Source organism: Lepisosteus platostomus, chromosome 1, assembly GCF_059453375.1.
Source record: "Lepisosteus platostomus isolate fLepPlt1 chromosome 1, fLepPlt1.hap1, whole genome shotgun sequence".
NCBI lineage: Eukaryota > Metazoa > Chordata > Actinopteri > Semionotiformes > Lepisosteidae > Lepisosteus > Lepisosteus platostomus.
The window spans coordinates 67,847,658-67,866,173 of record NC_142611.1 but is presented as its reverse complement, the minus strand read 5'-3'; the positions used below and the strand labels follow the sequence as shown (position 1 = coordinate 67,866,173).

General features: G+C 49.1%; 1 protein-coding gene and 1 long non-coding RNA gene across 2 annotated transcripts; both read left to right on the top strand.

Moving 5' to 3' along the window:
• Window positions 1–2,532: 2,532 nt before the first annotated feature.
• On the top strand, window positions 2,533–6,987 carry npffl (neuropeptide FF-amide peptide precursor like). Its single transcript, XM_088634032.1, has 3 exons — window positions 2,533–3,189; window positions 5,564–5,682; window positions 6,573–6,987. The coding sequence occupies exons 1-3, from the start codon at window positions 3,040–3,042 to the stop codon at window positions 6,694–6,696; spliced, it is 393 nt and encodes a 130-aa protein (XP_088490158.1). The 5' UTR covers window positions 2,533–3,039; the 3' UTR covers window positions 6,697–6,987.
• Window positions 6,988–7,831: 844 nt separating this feature from the next.
• On the top strand, window positions 7,832–10,820 carry LOC148678559 (uncharacterized). Its single transcript, XR_015925865.1, has 3 exons — window positions 7,832–8,204; window positions 9,853–10,017; window positions 10,649–10,820. It is a non-coding gene; the product is annotated as an uncharacterized LOC148678559 (long non-coding RNA).
• Window positions 10,821–18,516: the final 7,696 nt, after the last annotated feature.

Sequence of the window (18,516 nt, the reverse complement as noted above, 5' to 3'; positions counted from 1 at the left end):
TTGGATTATAGTAAGATGAACCTTAACAATACAATTTAACAGTAAACTTCCACGTGTTATCGGAAAAACGGCCGGGCTTAAGTCTTGAGTACCTCTTGAAGAGGTATCGGCTTGTCTTCAACGGTCTGGCTCTGAGGAGGGGCGCGGGCGGAAATCTTAGCTGCATCATTTGATTTGAAAGTTGAAATTATTTTCATTTTTCCATTTGGGAGTGCGGTGGGAGCAGTTGCTTTAAATTATCCCCCCTGGGGATGAATAACGTATTATGAAATGAGTTGAATAGCACATTCCCACACAATACTCGACACCAGTTTTACATTCTCAACTGTTCCCTGTTTAGTTACAGTTGAGAGGTGAATTTCGGGGAGTGTGGAACAACATGCCACCCCGTCTTGCCGTTGAAGCCGACACCCTATCTTCCTTCAGGAAACGGCGGGATGAGATTCAGGATCAATTAACTGCTGACTAGCACACAGGTCCTACGGACCGACCGGCCTCCTCTCGTTCGTAACTTTTCTTCTGTTCTTGAACACTTCTAACTTTCCACCGTTACTCAACTGCCAGAAAGACTAGTAAGCCAGCGGCACTGCTGAATGGCGTGACAGCCCTAGAGGGACACAGCTCGTAATCGAGCTCACCTGAATGTGGTGTGTGTGTGTGTGTGTGAAATTCACCCCGTCCTTCTTTTAAAAGAAATCACCGCAGAGAAAAAGAAAACGGACTCCGAAGCCGCAGCCTCTATAAAGAAGAGAGAACGATCGCATTCAAAGCGACGCTTCCGCAATACACCTGTGGCCAATTCCACGCCGCGCCACGCTGGCTTGTACCAGTCGGAAGCTGTTCTTGAACCCGTCGCGCTGCCGTGCTTAGGTGCGTCGCCATCGCTACAGAACCAAATGCACCAGCAAGTGGAGTAAAGTATACTGGTGCCTCCTGCTGGGACTGGCACCGACCGGATCGGACAAGGGGACACTTTCTTCAGCTACTGGTGTCCCTCACAAACCAAGGACCGTGCAACACGAGGGACACTCTCATCCGGCAGAGCACAGAGTGGGGAGTGAGGGAGCTGGAGGAGAGGATCCTTATGGACCTCAGAGGGAGGGTGAAGTGCGACGTCCCCAGTTGGAGCTTCTCAATGGACAGGGAGCGCAGGAAGGGACTGTGGGCCCTGTACAGGGACCAGGGAAATGGCCAAAAGCAAGCGGTAGGGCTTGGAGGGACTCCTTCATTGTGCAAATCTGCCCCCGTCAGCCACTTGCAATGATTGATAAAGGACAATCACCTGATTGAGAAAGTTCTTACTTGCTCATTTGTGAGAGTGTGCACTTACAGTGAAATGTTTTTTATGTGTGAAATAAAGTTTATTTTGATAGGAAGAAAAACTCTGCTGGACTCTCAGTGGGGGTGGGAGTAAAGCAGAGCATCTTCCTCTGTCTCTTCTGTCTCCCTCCCACAGGGCACTGTGTTGAGTTGCCATGGCAAGTAATGGACTGAGCGAGGGAGCCACATGAGCAGCCTTGACTGGAGTCGAAGCACTTTACAGCCGCCTGGGAGAAACCCTGGCAGGGCTGGTGCTTGATTCTACCCGATGCGCACCACTTGTCACCTGGCAGAGACTGCTGGCCACACCCGCGACCATGACAGGGAGAGCTTGAAGGAAATCGGGTGCCATCTTTAAAGGGACAGGTGTAGCTGTCTTCATGGAATTGTGTTGTTTTTTTGTCGATGAAAGCATTGGATCCATTGGACTCGAGTCTGATACTAAATGAGCACAAGGGTTCCCTTTTGGCCAGTACCCCTGCAGAGCCCTGGGCTGAACCTGTCTGTGATGGAGAGGGTGATGAGTTAATGGATCTCAGCAGCTCAGACTCCCCAGTTTCAGATGTGGCTGTGCGGCAGCTGGAGTCTCTTCCAGGGGGCTCACCCAGGTCAGGTGCGTGAGCTCATTTGCACAGGCTGGCGTGGCAAAGTGCCTCAATATTGAATTGGGCGTAGGCACCGCACCCGCATCCTCGCTCTGTTGGAAATCACGCCCACATGCCCGGTGGGTGACGGTGGACAGGGATTTGGCACATCCCAGCCAACCTGTATCCCACAACAGGTCCTGCCATGTGAGCCACTGTGCCCCGTGCTGGGAGGGGTCTCCAGTCATGCTGGGGTACAGGGGATCCAGTCTGCTCAGTCTTCCGTCTGTCGGGGCCACCTGGGCACCCACATCTGCCCGATGAGCAGGCCGGGCCTCGTCCTCCACGCAGACACGGAGGAGGTGAAGTGCTCAAAAACCGCAGGACCGTTCCCGAGCGTTCAGCTCAGCACGGGGCCTGTCGGCACTCTGGCACCCCGAGACGCCAAGGTCCAGTGACTCCTACAAAGCCCCCCGAGAGAGAAGGGGGGTTAGTCTGGAGTTTCTCAGTCCTGGGGGGGGGGGGAGGGCCAGACAGGGCGGTGACTCCCACCCGCCAGAGCCGGAGCGCGATGAAGCATCAGCTGAGAGGAGGCTGATTTCCGCCGAGTGAGGGATGCTGGCTGGGTGGGGGGGGGGTGAGAGGGTGACGAATGTGAATGTGCCCGCGCTGGGGGGGCGCCCTGTGTCGGAAGTGAGTGACGAACGGCACTTAATTACCGGGACGGGCTTTTTGCCTGCGTGCTGGAAGATTTTCGGTCCATTTCGCAGGATTTATCTGTTTAATAATCCTAAAAGTGCCGCTTCCCGGGAGCTCTGGGGACTCCCAGTCAGGGCTGATGGACGCCGCCCCCCAGCCTCGCCGGCCCCCCGGGCCCCAGCAAATGGCCACTGAAAGGGCTTAAGCTGAGGTGTGGGATGGGGGAAGGCGGGGGTGGGGGTGGGGGGGGAGAGGAGCTCCCGATGTCTTTTTTGTTCGGCGAACATTACTCTAATCCTGCTCGGGGGTCCCACGAGAGAGGCGCGTGCATATAAGGAGCGCGTGGGCTCGTCGGGAGCACTGGAGCAGCCCAGCCGGCACGAGGCAAGAGCGTCGCACCCGCGCAGCACCGATCCGCAGGGCTCGTTCTTCCGGGATGGACACGGCAGCCTGGGTGACCCTTCTGGGGCTGGTGCTGGCCGCGGCCGGCGTGGGCGGCGCGCTGAAGGAGGAAGGCCTGGAGTCGGCGGAAAACCTGCAGCGCCAGGAGGGGCAGAGCCTGACCGCGAGGCTGACGGGGGTCTTGGTAAGGGTCGGCGCTGGCGGGGCGGGGAGGGGTGTTGGGGCTGGGTGACTGGGTTGCGATCAGGCTCCTGGAGAGCCGGGGCTGGCTCTTGCTCTTCCTTTCCAGAGGAGCTTGGAGCGACTTACCTGAAGCCGTGATTTGCTTGGGTACTGTATGAGTCATGCCTGTTTTCCAAGTCTCTGATTATTGCAATGAATAATTTCCTCTAAGCCCTGCTGGACAGTGGCTCTCTAGGATCAGGGCTGCAGATTCCTGTCTTACAGTGTGACTCCAAAGCGACACAAGGGTCATCTGCTTTAAACAGATTTCTTAGTCTTCAGTTACTAGACTGACCGACTTGACTGATCAGTAACGACTTTACTTCGACAGCTACTTACTCCGACTGCTGAGGTTGTGCACATGCAGGTATTCCACCCTGAATCCTAAGCAAGACTGTTGACAAGTTTAAGAAGTGTGATAAAGTTTGCCTTATAAAATGCACCGTGCCTAAGCATTTAGCCTGCTCATTTGTCCGATCACAAGTGGTAGACATGCTGTAGTGAATACGTTGCAAGGTTCCAGTGCTACAGACGCCTGGACCTCCCAGAGACGCTGTTCATTCTGAAATCACATGTGAACTATGAAGTTCGAGCGGCTGATGTAAGTGTTGACATACTGTGAACTTGGCAGATCAGCAGGTGTGCAGTTAATATTGCACGAGAGTCAATATGCTTTGAATGACGTCAACTTATGGTTTCAAAAAGAATTTCTTTCGACACTCTAGAAAGGCAGGTTTAGGAGAACCGCAGTCCTTCGCTGCCTGGTCCTTAAGCAGACCAATATCCATGTGCTTTTTCTGTGTTGAATTTTTTCTTGGCTCATCTCAGCCATCCGGCACATTAAAAGGCAAAACGTGTACTCAGCTTGCACAGGTTTGAAACAGTTTCATCAGGCTGTTCTTCTCTGAAAGTGAGATGAATACATTTTAGAACAACCACTGTACTTTTTGTAGCTCAAAGCCCAGTGTGTAATGAATCAATCATATGAGTTTTACACTAAACTGGCTGTTCTCCTCTGCGTGATTCTCGCCCTTCAGTGCAGCTTGTCTGAAGGATCCCTGTCTGGGACACCAGTTCTCCTCCTGTCTTTGAGAACATTAGCATCTCTCCCTTTTCCTTCTGGGTCCCATCTGTGACGTGGTCTTGAAGCCAGGAGCCAGGTGTGGCAGGAAAAGAGAATAGACTTTAAAGGGAGCTTGAGAACTACATTAATGAGAAAGTCTTTTATTTGAGTCTCGAGTAAATTACAGTGAGAGCAATCAAGGACAAGAGGATATTGAGTGAAGTACAGGATGCTCTTGATCCATTCATTCGCTCTTGAGAGTGTCTGAAAATCGCTTTCAATTCTAACTGAGCTTTTCTCAGCTCTGGTCCTGCGTAGCCAGTAAATACTATATATATATACAGTATATTACTTAACCCAGTGCTCATGAGAACATAAGAATGGTTACGAATGTTGGCAGGCTCTGTGGCTCATCTGGCTCTTTTGCTAATTGGTAATTTATGTGAGGATCTAATCCACCCTCCTCTTGGCCCTAAGTCTTTGATTGCGCAATTTGATTAGTAGCAATGATAGTAACAGCTGGAGCTCAGGTTCAAGCCCAGCATCTCACACACCTCTCAGTAGCGATCCAGCGCTATTGAGCTGTTGAGTTAATGAATAGAGTTGCTCTGTGAATGGAGGTGCAGATTGAAATCATGATTCTATCTGGAAGAGTGTTTCAGGCTCTCTTCCACCCACACCAAAATGGAAGGGGAGCTGATAAATGCCCCCCCCCCCCAGCCCTGCGCTGTACTCAGCAGGCAGCATGTGTGACTCCCCCAGGTGCAGCTCTGGGTTCTGCAAGCAGGGGGCACCTGCTGCTGGGGCTTCGTGTGAGAAGGGAGGATGCAGACTGGACCGGGGCAGGAGTGTCCCGAACGGCTGCTGGCTGCGTGGTCCGACCCCGGCCCAGAGGGGCCAGTGCGTCTGTGGGTTTGCGAGACGCTCCGAGCCAGACGCTTGGAGCAGCTGGGAAACCTCTCCAGCTGGTTCGGAATGAAAGCCTGCAGAGTTGTCGTCCCGTCCTGGGCTAAGCAGTGAACACAAGCCCCTCACTCGCTTACCAAACACGTCTCGTGATTTAACGTCTGAGAGGGGTTTTCATCTCCTGGAGCCTGGATCAAGTGTGTGTTCGAAGCCATCCACTGTAAAACAGCAGGCTGCCGTAGTAAAGGAGGGAAGGAGAACCAGTAAGCTGGTCGGTTGTGAGGATTTGGAAGGAGAAGAAGACACTCCCCCCCAGGGAGCTACCGCCCCGCGCGCTCTGACGCTGTGCTCTGCTCTCACGCCCCAGGACGGCGAGGACGCGGGGGTCCGGACAGACGAGCGCCTGCTCAGCGCCCTGCTGCGCCCCCTCCTTCACGCCTCCCAGAGATACGGCCGGAGCCCCTCCTTCCTCTTCCAGCCCCAGAGGTGAGTCCCTGCCCACCCGGGTCTCCACTGCATAAAGGAGGAATTCTGGCAGGGTTGTGTTAGTAGGGACATGTTTCCGGGGAAATTTTAATTCTGTTATCCTATTCTGAAGCTGGGTTTTTGTTCTTCACTCCTCATTTTCATGGACGGCAGCCACGCATAGTGAACCCCAACATCAAGGGAGTCCCCTAGGGTTGCCAGTAGTGGTCCTGGACGCCCACACACCTGCTTGCTTCTCGTTTCCAGCTGAGCTTCATTACTTCATTGAAGCCTTAACTGAATGAATACGCTGCTTGATCGGAACATTTGCAAGTACGTTTCAGACTCAAGAGCGTGGGATTTGATTTTCATTCGGAAACGCACTGGTCAAGAGGCCGCCTCGGATAGGTTTAAAATTTGAAAAACGCTCACACAGTTCAGATTGATCCTGTTATTCCGTTGATTAGAAATTCAGTGGTGTGACTGACAACTTGGCTGGAACAAAAGCTGTCTGGTGTGTGGGGTCACCAGGGCCAGGAGTAGGAATCCCTGCCTTTGAGACCTCCAGTATTAGCTGGTTTCAGGTTCTCGGTCTGTGCAGAATGCAGGGGGTTTGCAAGTTCGAATCCCGGGGCAGACACTGCTGTTTTGTCCCTGAACGAGGAACCTCACCTGGATTTTTCCAGTAACAAAAAATGGAACCGCAGAGTTGTGTGGAATAAAAAAAAATTAGTCAACCAAAATAGTTCTCAATTGTATAATTAGAAATCAAATGCTATTGCTCCACAAGGCACAGTTCCTGGTCACAGATGTTTTAATGTGCCATGTCACCTAAATATCTATAGGTTCAGTATGGCCTTGGCTCTCTGGAGAAAAACAGCTTCTGATTTTGCCCCTCTCTCTGTGTCCAGGTTTGGCCGGGAGACCAGAGGAGGCCTCGGCTTCGAGGGCAGGATACAGTCCCGGGACTGGGAGACCATGCCGCCACAGTTCTGGAGCATGGCGGTGCCGCAGAGATTCGGCAAGAAGAAGTGACGGTACAGCAGTCAGTCAGCAGGACCCCAGGAAGAGACCCCGCCCCACTCCCGCCCACCTTCTCCTGGCCCCACCCCCTACTCCTCCCCCAACACTCGCTGTAACCAATTAGCCTCCTTTGACTGCACCTGATAGCCCCTCCCCCTGTTACCTGATTGGACTGCCACGGGAGGAGGGAGGCCTCCAGAGAGACTGTAAGGGGTAACATAATGTGCAATGGACTTCTCACATTTCAGTCCCCACTCTCACCTCCACCATAGGATTCTCCAATAAAAAGCTTTAAAAACAGAATTGTGTTGTCCACATCTCTGCAATATAAGTACAGACTCTAGTAAATGTGGGGTTTTCCAATTTAGCACTCAAACCCATCTCACTATGGCACATTCACAGTCTCACATTTTTTAAGAGACGTGTTTATTAGGTGTACATTAGTGTGCATTTACACAGTACATCTCATCCTTAAGGATCCTACTGTACTCTTCCCTGTCCAAAGCCCCCTTTATTCATAATTGATGGATTTGCAGGTTGTGCATTTAAACAGTACATCACATCCTTAAGGATCCAAAAGCACTTATATAAGAGAGAACCCACTTAATTAACTACGGACATGTAGCCTGGCCTGTCTAGGCACAGCAGATCAGAGGGAGGAGAGAGGAACAGCTGCTCGAGGCCGATTAATTGGGAAGTCATTGAAGGCCAGACGGCACAATTTCAGAGTGTGTAGTGAGGACAATGTGGTTCATTTCCCTAGTCTTGAAAACAGTGCCAGGGGATCTTTAATGACCAATTAGTTAAAACGTTATTCAGTAAGATCCTTCCAAAACCACATCTAAAACACACAAACCACATTTAGGGCTACTGTACATACTTTGAGTTTTTAAAATATACTGTTTCACCAAGTCTCCATTTTGCCCTTAGAAGGGAATTCGTAATTCCAGAATTGCACGTGTGGTTTTGGTTATGCCTAATTAACAGCTATTGATTTGTTGTTGTTTTTTATTTAAAAACGATTTAGATAATGAAGCCAATCGTCTTGTGAACGAGACTCGCAGTTAAGAAAAAAATGGATTAAGCTGTCATAATTTCACTTGTCCGCTGCTCCCGGTGGGGAGCGATGTAGTTATTGTAGGAGCTCGGCTCTCGCAGCGTTATCAGTTAGTGATGCGGAGTGGGAGGAGGTGAACGCGGGGATAAAGAGGGCACAATTAATAGAGACTCCGGGCTCCTGGGAGTCCGCGGAAAACTGAGCCGCGCACACAATATCTCTGGCCCTCTTCCCGAGGCAATAAACCTACCGTATGTCATTTCAATTGATAGAGTCATTTAATGAGCTCGCCTCTTTAACACGTTCTACAATATTAAAAAAAAAAGACCGTACAGACACCATCGCAGTGCCTGGGACTCTTGGTGATTCCATTCCGGGTGCTGGCCGACCCGCGACTTTCCCGGGGTGGGGACGCCTGGATTGGCAGGCGTCGGTGCGAGAAATAAATTGATGAATTATCGCAGTGAGTACAAAAGGGAACTGACCCGCCTGTTGCAACCAGAAAACAGGAATAGCACACAAGGGTTGGACATGACCATCATCAGGCTTGTTTGGTTGCTAGGAGCTAATTGATCCGAGGACTTCATCCATCCGCTTCTTGAAAGAAGCCAGGATATCGGCTTTGACAACATGGCGGGGTAGATTGTTCCGGTCTTCTGTAACCCTTCTCCTGTGACCTTTCTCACAGCTCGATGCTTAGCATGCATTGACGGTGTCCTTTTCTCTATCGCACGCATTCCCAGCTAATGATGAGACCTCTTGCTAGAGCACTAAAACATTAAAATAATCTAAATGGAGGTATTAACTTATTTCACAGAAAAATAAATGCCGCTTTTGCCTGTACGTGTAGATTTCTTCCAGTTACAGACAACTGTAACAGTAGCTCTTTCACTGGGGGAACCAGGGGTATGAGGGGACTGATCTGATGCTGTGTTCTGGCCGAGTGTGGAGTGTACTACATTTAGTCCCTTTTTGACCAAACAAACAGAAAGACGAAGGCAGGTTTCTGTGAAAAGGTGATCCCACCTGGCTGGATATTCACAGGTAGTGTCTGTGGAAGAGGGCCATGTTTCTAAATTAAAAAAATAAACCCTGCTTTACCGTGAAGAGAGTTTACAGCACCATTCTCTTGCTTAAGACGCAACATGCTGAAAGCCTGTGATTGTTGTCTTTAAAGCGTATCGGTTCATTCCAAACTTTCCTGGGAGCGTACGAAAGGCGACAGAGGAGAGAAGGTGGCCTGACAGCTGGTAGCTCGGTGACCCCGGCGGTCTGTGATGTTCTGTGCTCAGAGCCGTGGATGACGAGACACCAGCAGCAGTGTGACGGCACACGGGGGGGGGGGTCTCAACCTCCATCCGGAAGTTGGCAAATTGTACAATGAACTGTAGTTAAACTGCCCTTGACATCCAGGAGAAAACAGGGAGCTGGTCGGAGAAGAAAATGGGAGAGCTCTGGAGTGGGTTTGGTGAGGGAGTTTTTCCTGCTGCTATTGGTTGCCATGGAGACAGCTGATGCAGCGCTCCTCGCCCGGGTGGTGGTGGTGGGGGGGGGCAGCGAGGGGTGACTCAGAGAGGAGCAAGAGGAAATGTAGTCGCTCATTTTATTTATTGCTGCTGTCACTCTAGAGGTTGAGGCCCACTCAGACTTTAATTACCCCTGCTATCGATCACCTGGGTCCACCTGGGCTGCTCTCAGGGGGCACCTGACACAATCTAACCCTCGTTCTAAGGAGGGGTTTAATTGGATTTTGGAGAACGTCTGTTGTGGAAAAGGGTGCTGTTACCCCCCCATTCTCCTCTCAAGTGAGGGATCTTGACACAAGACCCCCTTTCCTCTCAGGCTCTGAGGTCTGATTGGAATTTGAAGGTTTTCCCAAACTTAGCCTGCTATGTGGGATTGTCAGAATGACCCTGTATTTTAATATATATACCACTAACGAAGCAGACTCATTCCAGGGGGGCCTGGTTGAGGCGATTGTGGGGAGAGATGAATGTGGGAGGGGGTGGTCTCACTGTGTAGAAGAAGACCAGGTTTCAGAACATGTCTTCACAAGACAGTACAGGGAAAAAGTGTGTACACTCAAGTGTGTTTTTCCGTCTTCTCTCTAGTTACTACTGGGGTCTTCTTTTTACCCCTGGCCCAAAACCAGCCAGCCATACTCCACAGGGCAGGACTTAAAAAGGCTCTTTACTCCTGAACACCTCATTGAGCAGTGCAGCAGCAGGGGGAAATGTGCTGTCCCATGAGGAGCTGAGGTACTGGCAGTGTCACAGGTAAAGTGGCCTGTGGGGTGTGGGGAGTACCTTGTGGGACAGGGAGTGGCCTATGGAGTTTGGGGAGTGGCTTGTGGGACAGAGAGTGACATATGGAGTTTGGGGAGTGCCTTGTGGGACAGGGAGTGGCCTATGGAGTTTGGGGAGTGGCTTATGGGGTATGGGAGTGCCTTGTGGGACATGGAGTGACCAATGGGGTGGGTGGGAGTGGCTTATGGGGCAGGAGAGTGGCATGTGGGGTGGGTCGAGAGAAAGTATTTCGGTCCTAATTGCACTTCTCCACATGTAATTAGAGGTGATTGGAAGGGGGAAGCAGGTGTGTGGTGAACCTATTAGGAATCGATATCCCTATGCCCTGATAGGCCATAGTATTGCTAGTAATCATCTTTTTTGGATCTCTGCTGGGTGTTTAATGCACAGCGTGTTCTGACTTTTATTTTCAGTTCATTCCTACTCAATGTGTAGTGACTCATGTAGTGGTAGTGAGTTGTCATTTGCTTTTGTACTTTGTTGGTTTTGCTAAATAGTCTCTCATGGTGTTGTTTTCAGTGACTTTTAGGCACAAAAAGGTTTCTGTTGGGCGAACCTAAATACAAGCCTTGGCTGATTCCCGTACCCTGGTTTCTTTCAGGAAACAGCGGGATGAGATCCTGGGATCTGTTATCTGCCTGAATTTCAGTGAGCCAAGTGACCTCCTCTCTTTCGCTCTTGAATTTCTCGGCTTGCTCGGAAGGTCAGGCTGGAGCCGTGCTCTTGTTCAGGAGCCTGACTCCGCTGTGCGCTTCGGTGGGTGTCTTGTTGAAGCCGGATGGCTTGTAAGTGCCCTGTCGCTTGTGTGTGAGTGGGATTGGGCGCTTTCAGTGGGCTAATATTCTGTGGGGTTTCGGTGGCTCAAAAAGAGCAGAGCGATCTATGAAAGAATCACAGAACGGTTTGTATCGTTCCGCCTCTGCAGAACTGCGCAGAGCTCATTTGTTTCCTGGCAGCCCGTCTTGAAAACGTCCTTTATGGAACCAAAATTGGTAACAGGCAGTGTTCTTGACACTGAAGTCAATTAAATAAGAGAATTGGCAGAATTTCAGCATTTAGAAGCTTTTCTGTCTTCGTGTTTACATGTTTATTAGGCATTCTGTCTGGGGTTTAATTTGAGTTTGTATGCAGAAATCCATGTAAAAAAGACAATTCCTCATAAGTTTATGAAAGTAAAACAAACCAAGTTCTGCGTGTGCTTTTACAGGAGTGTGTAAGTGCAAGCTGCTGCTGAAAGAGTAGGGGATCGCCTAGCTCCTCTGCACACGGACTGGCAGGAATCCCCACCTCCCCCCGATCAGCACAGCTGGAGTTGAAGTGCTGTGCCGCTCATGTGAATTTCATGAGCCGCTGGGAATGGCAGGGAGAGGGATGTCTGCATTTTAACTGTAGCCACTGCAGAGACTGGAGCGGCCCGGGGTGAATCCGAAAGCAGTTTTTCTCTCGCTGGCTTCAGCTTCCAATTCTCCGTCTTGCAACACGAGCGATTGGCAAAGCCGGGCACTTGTCCTGAACCTCCTCTGGCAGGAGGTATGTGTTGGTGCACTGTGACAACAGCAGATGCCAGCTGTACCCTGTTTTCCCATGGTCACGCTGAGCTACAGATGTAATCGCCCCCGGGAGGAAAGTTTGATGATGAATTGGAGCAGTGGGGTGACAAATAATCATCTGACAGCAAGGGTCCTGCTCAGCTCTGATCAGAACAGATCATCCCATCCTTCTCCTCTTCTGGACCTCGACTTTCATCAGGGGCCCAAGACACAACACAGCAGCCCCCTGGGAGTGGGAATAATCATGAGTCACATATGAGGCTTTGGGATTTTTCCATTTTTGATGCCGATTCTTGCAACGGAATATCAGTGTTTTCTGTTGCACCAAAGCAGGTGATGACATAACAGGCCTCGGAACACAGCATTTTATCAAACGATATAGTTCTTCCCATGATTGGCTGCTGTCTTAGTTTGGAAACCTCGTGCAACAAGAGCCCGCCCAGAAACATTGGTCAAGTCAAGCCTGTAGAATGTCTAAATAAAATGTATTATAATAAAATAAGAGAAGAAGAGAACGCTCTTCATCATTCATCAGACCATGTACTGTAGTAAGAGAACAGCTTTTGAACAGAGAGAGGATTGTGCCATTTGTTTTTTTTATGTTTCTGTCATTTTCAATAATGAGCCAGAGCAGACAATGGGTACGAGGCAGGATACACCTGTGCTGGATGCCAGCCCTTCACAGGGCCAGTTCTTGTATAGTGTGGTCAAATTCACAGTCATCATTGTGCCTAAAAGTAACAAGCGAGAAAAAAAAACTGTTTAGATTGTTAGTGTAACTTGGAGGCTGTGCTACAATCAAAAAGATGTGCTTATTATGCAATTATACAGCGTCCCTGTCTACTGTGTAAGAAGCAGGGTAAATTAGTGTAATTAGGAGAAATTAATTACTGCAATTACTGAGCAGGTTGTTCAACTTGCAGTGATCACCCTAGCAAATTCAGAAAAGTGCATAGACATACCTTCTGCAATATTTTTGGAAAAAAAAACACAAGAATAGCTGCAATTATGCAATCAATGTACTGTAGGTCGTGGAAATGCTCACTTGACACCCCAGGTAGGGTTAGGGTTAGCATTCACACACTATTTAGACAATTTTTAAGCTCAGCGCTGGATTTTGGGGCCCAAGTGAGGTTTAGGATGGGTGGTTTTGTAGTCCTATCTGAAATTTTGTTTTTCAGAAACTGTCTGGATCCTGGGTGGCATGGTGCACCGTGTGGTAGGTATATCCCAAAACTGAGTCGGTTGGATCAAAAGTTGTCACCAAGCATTATTGAATCTTATTTAATTTCAAGAGCTTTGATCAACAGTCTTGATTGTTTCCCACTCATACCTTTATGTTTGGGGAACATTTCAAAATCCAATGCCCAGAGGCTTAGATATACAGCAGATACAGAATTAATTTTCTGATTTATTTAAGTCAGCGATTTCTGTTACTTATTGGAGGGATGGAGGGTGTACAGTATCTCTCCCTGTACTCTGTACCTCTGTGTTCTGTCTTCTCGCTGTACTGTACAGGAGGGGTCATAGGCATAAGTGCAGTCTTAGACATTTAGTGATTCCTAACAGGATGGTTTTTAATAATAAATTAATCTCTGGACTGCAGCAGGGAGAGATGACCGTTTATCCAATTCAGGGTCACGGCGGCCCAGAGCCTATCCTGGGCACACACTGGATGAGACGCCAATCTATCACAGGGCACACATAGACACGTACACGCACACGCACACAACACACCAGGGCCAATTTTCCAGATGCCAATTGACCTACCTGTAAACTGGAGCACCCGAAGGAAACCAATGTGAACATGCAAGCTCCACACAGACAGCAGCCCAGGAATTGAGGCCAGGGCACCAGTAACTGCAAGGCACCAATTCTAAACATGGTGCTACCATGTCACTGCAGTGTACAGTATATTGTCTTTCTCTTCATGTGCCTTGGTGTTACAGCACTATTCTCTCCCTGCTTCTGTCCTGCAGGCCCCAACATCTCCTGGGAATTCTTGTCAATGTGGGTTCTAAACATGTGTTAGGACACCTGTTTCTTGACATTCATTCTAGTCTCTGTTTACTCTTGATATGTAATACTGTTTTAAAAACATCAATGCCCACAGCGTTCAAAGCCTGCAGTGGATTGGCTGTGCGATGTTAGATTTCCGGGATGTCCTTAACATGTTCCTGGCGATGGGGTATGTCATGGAGGGAGTCGTCCTCAGAGATCAGCTTCTTGCAGCTGTAGGCCCTGATTGCTGTCAGCGCCTCAGCTGTGCCAAGGCAGAGCAGATAAAGCCTGTGATTAAGTCTGCTTCTCTTCTTTTCACCCTGAGCAGGGCGGGGTATTTTCTCAATAAAAGGGAGAAAAGGGATGGGTGGGGGGGGACATCACGATTTTACTTTCACGAGCCCCTCTGTTAGAGTCCGACTCCGTTCCAATGAGGAGACAAAAAGGAACTGTTAAAAACAAATGCCTTTCTCTGGGCAGAGAAGCTGATCTTATCTGTGCCAAATAAAGCTCACACTTTCACTGGTGAAGAAGAGGGAAAAATAACTCTGCCCTGTGAGCTGCAGCCACTTGGCAAGCAGTTGACAGATGAAATCAAAGCCTCCCTGTATAGGTAGGTGATACGGTCATCTTGAGGACGTTCTTTGCAGCTGGTGGTACGAACCTCAAGCTCCTGTTGGCTCCAGGGAGCTTGAGTTCATGTTGGCTTCATGCTCAACCTTGATCGTGGCTGCAGCCAAGAAAAACATCTCAATTTTAGTCAGTTTGGCTCCCCCATCAACCAACTCTCTTTTGATTTTTTATTTCTGAAATGACCACTCTTAAGCCTTTGTGGCATAGGTGACATAGCCTGGCTGTCACTATGGCGATGACCTGCGGATAATTTTAAAAATGATCACAAACTTCCTAATTCATTTCCCCCTTTTCCCAGAAATCGTTCTGTAGTTTGCATATTAATGTACCACAAGAAATATATTTCCCACACTCGTTTGCACTGCCTCTCATTTAAGTCCCATTAATGAAATCAGTTAAGGAAATGCGTTTCAATTATATTTCATATGTGTACGCCCCACCTCAGGGATAGCCCTGGCCTGAGCTGGATGGACTCTCTTTCATGGAGAAGTGTATCAACAAGCTAAAGAGGAGAGAATGTTTAGAAAGTCCCGTGAGGGAGACAGACTACCAATGTTAGTGGTGTAAGTACAACTGAATTATAGCAAGTGTATTAGAATAACTGTCTATAAGACACTTTAACATGTTTAGCATCATATTGCAGTTTAAATGTAGGGCCATGCGTAGATAATGATAATAATGTTTCTTTATTAGCCCTATACAATTTCTTGCATTAGGAATTCATCTTTTCACATACCCCAGCTTTTCCCCATGGAGACACAGACAGGGAGAGAAGCTTGGGGTCAGAGCGCAGGGTCAGCCATTGTACAGCGCCCCTGGAGCAGTTGGGGTTAAGTCCTTGCTCAGGGGCCCAACAGAGTAGGATTCCTCTGCCGGCTGCAGGGTTTGAACCGGCAACCTTCCAGTCACAGGCGCAGATCCTGAGCCACAGAGCCACCGCTCCGCCCCTTCATCTGGGCCGCCCCAGATGAAGGGGTGGCCACACACCTCAGCACCGCTTCTACAGTGGCTCTGCCTCTGTCCCTCACCAGGACTTGTGTTTTATCACCTGGAAAGCAAAGTGCATCAAGATGTCAAGGAGCTTTGTAGCGGACATTTTCAAAGGTTCATAGTGCAGGGCTACCCTTCCCAAAATTGGGAACCCACTGCCACTTTTTACATAATTAGAATTTGTTGGCAGGCTTTTTCTAATGGTAGTAAATCAGTGATGATGGTTATCAAGTGTCTGTAATGAGCTAAAAGCTGCCTGGATCCAGCAGGCTAATTTGGCGTCGAGCTGTGGAGCCGGTGGCCTGTTTTAACTGCTGCGTTCAGGGGTGCTCTCTGCTGTCTCCCCCGCTGCCAGCCCGGTTCCTGAGACACTGTCTTCAGCTTGAGCTGAAGGTGTTTGTCAGAGTGTTCCTGTGAGCGCCGATCGTGGGCTCCGCTGTGGAGGGAGCAGTGATTGTGCGCGCATCTCTGCTTTCAAAAGGAGCGCCTTTGCCTTTAAGACACGGCTTCTGTTGTCCCCTCTCCAGCGTGTTTCCTGCCAGGCGTGCAGCTGCAGAGGGATGTGAAGTGGGATCAATAATTGATGATTTCATCTTTGCGGCAGGGAGAGGGGGAGGAGGTGGAGGGCTCGTGTGTCAGGGGGCTGTTCTCTGCCCTTTTTCTCCTCTTCCCTCTCTCTTCTCAGATCTCTTCACAGGCCCATAACAGAACGGCTTGTACCCATCAGCCTCGCGGCGGTGTTCCTCGCGGGATTACTGCTACTCCTTCCGTGTTGTCGGGAAGGCCTCCTGTCTCTCTCTCTCAGACTTGTCACAACGTTTTGTGTTTCATGCGGTTAAACTCCTGGCTCTCTCTCTTATCTGAAAGGAATGGGTGAGCTGGGGTACTGCTAGACCCTCTGGCTCGACTCAAACGATCTCCTCCTCGAGTCGTCCTGTCATGCTCTGGGCCAGTCCGTTCAGGACACCTACTCCCTTGGGATGAGGATGCTGGAGAAGTGTGTTACATTGTAAAGGTCCCATTCTGGCAGAAATTTGAGATAGATATAGATTGGACTTGTTTCCCAAACCTGAAAAGAACAACATGAGCTCTAAATATCCATCCATCCATTCTCTACCCTCTCCATCGTAGTCAGGGTCTCGGGTAGCTGGAGCCTATCCCAGTAAGCAATGGATGGAAGGCAGGTTACACCCTGGACAGGACATCAGTCCTTCACAGGGCATACACGTACACACACACACACACACACACACACACCAGAGCACATTTTCCCAGACGCCAAGTAATTCACCAATATGTACTATATTGGAAAATATTGTATATATGGTACATATATTGGGATTATTGGTTTATGGGAGGAAACTGGAGCAGCTGGAGGAAACCCATTCAAGCACAAGGAGAACATACTAACTCCACACAGACAGCGCCCCAGGTCTGTAATTGAACCCAGGGCCCCAGCTCTGCGAGGCAGCAATGATAACTGCTAACCACCTCACATGCCCTCAGTCTGCCCTGTCAAATCGGGGATTCATGCTCAGGGTGCAGGGCTGGCAGCCCACAGCAGTGTGCCAGTGTGCAGCAGGCAGACCTGCAGGCCGAGCTGGAGAGCAGGCTTTGGACTTCGAGCAGCTGTGGGCTCATGTAAGCCTGCTTCCTGGATCGGAAGTGTCGGTAAATATGAAAACTAAACTGGACGAAACAGCAGGCGGGTATGATCCATTCCTGGGAGAATCGATCATGGGAAAAGGGTCACGAACAGGGACATGCGTAAAAGTCCAGAAGAACTGTACAAAAACTTACCCTGAGAAGAAATCGTGTGTTAAATAGATTTGAACACTCTCTCTGTAGGTGATCAATTTATGGTGAACAGAAAGCGGGAGGAATAACTGAATCACAGTCAAAGTGTTTTATTCCTTCTGCAGGTTACATTACGCTGGTAATTCCTGCAAGCACACCTGAATGAAGGCAGTCCCAAAACCTGATACAGGGAGATGCCAGTTACATATCCCATTCATTATTTTAGGAGTCTAAACCAGGACCAAGCTCATGGATTTCGGTTTTGACGCAGAGCTCAGCGGGAGCAGCAGACACAGGCGTCCCCCTAGCACTGGGGGTGGGGGAGCCCTGCTCTTGTAGTTCGCCCACGGTCAGCTCAAGTCTGGGCTCGTGTCCTTGGCCGACTCTGAGCACAGCAAGCGGGGCAAATTTGGTTGAGCTCCACTGGGGTAGTTGAGCTCGCTCTCTCCACAGCAGTGACGCCTGTGACCCGTGGGACACCTGTGAAGTTGTGGTAAAGTTGGCAGGAGCCACATGACTTCTAATCTGTGCCACCTCCCCTGTGGGTACAGTGGGTCTTACAGCCTGAATGCCAGGTGATGGTGTCATCTTTTTATGTCCACGCCAGTGCTGGTCAGCACAGCTCTATCCATTGACTAACAGTCGCAGGTTAAACACTGGGGGATATTTGCAGATGGGATACTGTAAATTAAGAGAATCCCCCATAATACTGAGAGCCGGTGACAAGTTGCTGTGAAATGATTCAGAGATTTTGCTTGTTACTGCACAAGCATTTTTGGAGAGGCTGTACAGAATCACATCTCTCCTATCGTCGCACGCACTGCCCTGCTCGACAGTCAGTCTAGTGCCAGAGTCAGCAGAGTGGGCCGAATTGCGTCTGTAGTAAGGCAGGGCAAGGAGTTTACAACAGGCCATATGATGGCTTTCATTTACACATCTGCCTACAGTGATATGACTTTATCAGTTTCTAATACTAATCAAAGCTTTTATTGATCAAGGTTGAGAAATAAATCTGTTGTGGTTGTATCTGTGGCTGCTGAGATGTATTAATGATGGTGAGAAACCTCATGATGAGAAATTATGTAGAAATTTCATTTTGTTTCACTTGAGCACCACCCAGCAATGGCAAAAACATTTTTTATCTCATTCTACATTCAGAGGAGAAAAAAGACTGATGCTGGTTACAGTTTTTGTAAAGAATTGTGGAAAAATAATTACGAACATTTCACATCTTGTCCTAAAAAGAGAGTTTTGCTTTAGTAAAAAAACAGGCTTATTTTCGTATAGATTTGTATAGATAGCCGCGTTTTATTGGAATGGAACACGATACGGTTCTCAGATTAGCTGCATATCAATGGATTAAATCAGAACCTGGCAGATGTTTTTTTCTAAGCATCTATCAATGACAACTTTTTAAAGACAAACAGAACCATATTCATTTCCTCTGCATTCCAGTGCTACGCAGCGCTGTTTTAATGATAAAAGCCCGTGCCAACCT

What these genes read in the sequence shown, in the direction of transcription:
- npffl (XM_088634032.1), top strand. Translation starts at nt 3,040, where the DNA reads ATGGACACGGCAGCCTGGGTGACCCTTCTGGGGCTGGTGCTGGCCGCG. An exon ending in CGAGGCTGACGGGGGTCTTG is followed by an intron (nt 3,190 to 5,563) that starts GTAAGGGTCGGC and finishes CTCACGCCCCAG; the next exon opens with GACGGCGAGGACGCGGGGGT. An exon ending in TTCCTCTTCCAGCCCCAGAG is followed by an intron (nt 5,683 to 6,572) that starts GTGAGTCCCTGC and finishes CTCTGTGTCCAG; the next exon opens with GTTTGGCCGGGAGACCAGAG.